We start from the raw sequence: 3,103 nt of genomic DNA, 5'->3' as shown, positions 1-3,103 counted from the left end.
GAGGGGAGCTGTTCGAGAGCGCCGAGGAGCCCCCGCGTGTCTAGAAGGCCTCTCCCCACCCCCACCCCATGTGAGTTTGTGCTGCAAAGCTCTTTGGCATCCTTGCCTGGGTTGGGTGTTGGGGAGCTCAAATTGCAGCTACAAACTGGCTGGCCGCCAGGGGCCGTCTATTTAAAAGCGCCGGCTCCACCGGAGCCCGTAGTCTCTTTGGAAACTTCTGCTGGGGGAAAGAGGTACCAAAGCGCTGCGAAGCAGTGTGGTTTTTCCTTTTTCTTTTCTTTTTTTTCCCCCTTTTTTCCCCCCTCTCCTTTCAATCACCCCCTCCCTCCGTTTGCACCCTTCTCCGGGTTTTTGACGTTGAATCTGCGAATTTCGAGGAGGTGGTGGTAGAGTGGGAGAAGTGTTAGGTTTTTTGGTCTTTTTTTTTGTTGTTTTTTCCTCCGTCTCCTTAGTTTCCACGTTTTTCCTCATCCTCTCTGCCGCGGCCGCCGCTTCTTTTACCTGTTCAGCGGCCGCCGCGGGTCCCTGGCCGCAGAAGGTTAGGAAGGAGCTGGGAGTATTTTAGATTTTCAACCAAAAAAAATTTATAGACAAATCCCTGCCGACCCCTCCCTTCTCTTCCACGGCCTCCGAGCTCATTATTCCGGTGGTGGCTCGGCTGGCAATTTCGAGACTTTTCCCCTACGGTGTGAGCAGGTCGCCTTGGGGGACTTCCTTGACCTTCGCGCCCTCGCGGTGCACCTGGCGCTGCTCTTTTTGCGCCCCCACCTGTTGCGAGGCTTCCCTCCTTGCAAGTGGGACCTGCTTGCAGGCACCGCAGTCCCTCAGTCTCTCCCTGCATTTTGCACGTGTCGGGAAGAAGGCACCTGCTCTCCCTGCGTGAAACTCACACCACCACCCCCCAAAAAAACAGTCCCCGACTTTCTCTTGGGCCCTATCTCCCTGCTCTCGCGCTCTCGACCCCGCCCCGAGGTAAAGGGAGAGACCCGAGAAGATGGTTCTCACCGCGGTCCTCCTGCTGCTGGCCGCCTGCGCCGGGCCCGCCCAAGGCCTGGGCTCCTTCGTGCACTGTGAGCCCTGCGACGAGAAAGCCCTGTCCATGTGCCCCCCCAGCCCGCTGGGCTGCGAGCTGGTCAAGGAGCCGGGCTGCGGCTGCTGCATGACGTGCGCCCTGGCCGAGGGGCAGTCGTGCGGCGTCTACACGGAGCGCTGCGCCCAGGGGCTGCGCTGCCTCCCCCGGCAGGACGAGGAGAAGCCGCTGCACGCCCTGCTGCACGGCCGCGGGGTTTGCCTCAACGAGAAGAGCTACCGCGAGCAAACCAAGATCGGTGAGCGCGCTCCTCCGGGGGCCTGGCAGCCGCTGGACGCGCGGGCGGGGAGCGCGGGGACGGCGGGACTGCGCGCTGTGCCCAGCCGGGTGTAGTCGGGAGTTGGGCGGGGAGGGTCCCTGGCACGGTTCTGTGACCCTAGGCTGCTGTCTAGTCGAGCGCCTCTCCCTCCCAGTTTTCGCTCCTTCTACTTCCCTTGGCGCCCACACCACCGCACCTACCCATTCTCCTAGTCTGAATACTGACTCGTGGTCCAGAGGCCCTGGTCCCCACCTCCAATCGCAGAGTGTATGTCCATTATCAACTCCCTCCACCCCCCTCCAGCCAGTATGGTTTTCCTGAACTTGGTTCCGGGGATGGGGGCTGGGGTGATCTTTTGTTAAAATATTGTTTTAACTAGGAGCTTAGAGCGCGAGCTGTACCGTAAGGTCTTCGTAACTAATTCCACTTTTGTCCCTTCTGTGCAAACCCCCGCCCCCCTCCTCCACCCCAACACGTACACACACTCTCTAGGTAATCAGCGCCTTTTTGGAGAAGGGCTTTGGTCGCCTTTTACCCGAGCGCTCGTTCGTTTTGATTCGATCTGATGGGGGGGCCGGCGGGGGGAGTATATCACAGTATAAAATGCCTTTTCCTGCTGGTAGGTAAGGAATACCTTAGACGTGCGCGGTGAGGGAGGGCTGCGGGAGGGACGGAGGGGGTCGGTGTTCTGGCCTGAGCTGTAGTCCCAGAACTAAACTCCTTTTTCTCCTCCCCAATTCAGATATTTCCTAAAGAGAAAGGTGGAGATGGGGATGGGAGATTCAGACAGACCTACTCCCCAGCCCCAACTTCCCAAACTCCAGCACAAGAGGGTGTGGTGTAAATGCGCTGTGGGGCACTGGAAACACTGCAAGCACAATCAAAGGGGCGGGGACAGGGGCGGGGACATGGAGGCCCCACCCCCATTCCACCACCTCCTGACTTCCAAATTGCCCCTCCCCCGTGTTGCTCCGCCCCTAGATTCCGGGAGCTTGGGCTCTACGCTTTAAATGATTGACAGCGCTATTTGCTCAATCAGAATTGTACTGCCCGTTGGCTACGGTTTCCTTTTGAAAAATTATCTGGTCTTAACTTTTTTTTTAAGTGTGAGGAGTTATACACAAAATCTGGGTTCTAGTTATGCTCTTCAAAAGGGCTTCCAACTTGGGTAAATCACATGTATTCAGAGCACCTTCTCCTCTCCGAGCCCCTTCCGTTACTCACGAGGTCCTATTTGGGGTGTCCGTGAGCACAAACGTCCGTCAAGATCACGCGCCAAGAGGAAGGAATCCGCGCTGCCCCACGAGCGGCTGAGCAGCTTTCTCAGCTTTGCCTCTCAGGCGACTGCCCCTCCCGACTCTGCACAGGGAGGTCGCTCTCCAAACAGTCGCCCGCAACAACAAACAAAAGAACAACAACAAAAAACAAGCGGGGCGAAGTGCAAGCCCTGACGGCCCCCAGAGGCGGGTTTACGGAGTGGTTTTTATTAAGAACCGTGTTTCAAAGGTGCGCCCGCCCGCCTTCATCTTGGGGGATGTGGATTTGGAAAAGCTTAGCGCGGGAAGGAAAGGTCTGGAATGATGCCTTGCCTTGGAAGGGAGCTCTGGAAACCATCCGGTCCCATCGCCAGCAGGCGAGGTATCCCTCAGCCGCATCCCGACCCGCTGTTCCCTGGCCCGCCCGGCGGTGGTTGTGATGTGGTTGGAGGAGGGTGTGCGCGAGGAGGGTGTGCGCGCTGAGTGCGCGCGCGCCGG

The 3,103-nt window shown here is 58.4% G+C and overlaps 1 protein-coding gene across 1 annotated transcript in view; it reads left to right on the top strand.

Moving 5' to 3' along the window:
- Positions 1-219: 219 nt before the first annotated feature.
- Positions 220-3,103, top strand: part of IGFBP5 (insulin like growth factor binding protein 5) — a 19,393-nt gene continuing 16,509 nt past the window's right edge. Inside the window, exon 1 of the mRNA XM_004701784.2 lies at positions 220-1,328. Within this exon, the coding sequence (XP_004701841.1) occupies positions 995-1,328 (334 nt within the window). The 5' untranslated portion in view covers positions 220-994. The remainder of the gene's footprint in view (positions 1,329-3,103) is intronic.

The sequence above is a fragment of the Echinops telfairi genome, unplaced genomic scaffold (assembly GCF_000313985.2).
Source record: "Echinops telfairi isolate 266 unplaced genomic scaffold, ASM31398v2 ScPeMD7_3;HRSCAF=10, whole genome shotgun sequence".
In the NCBI taxonomy this organism is placed as follows: Eukaryota; Metazoa; Chordata; class Mammalia; order Afrosoricida; family Tenrecidae; genus Echinops; species Echinops telfairi.
Note: the sequence above shows the minus strand (reverse complement) of the source record. Positions and strands in the feature narration are given on the sequence as shown.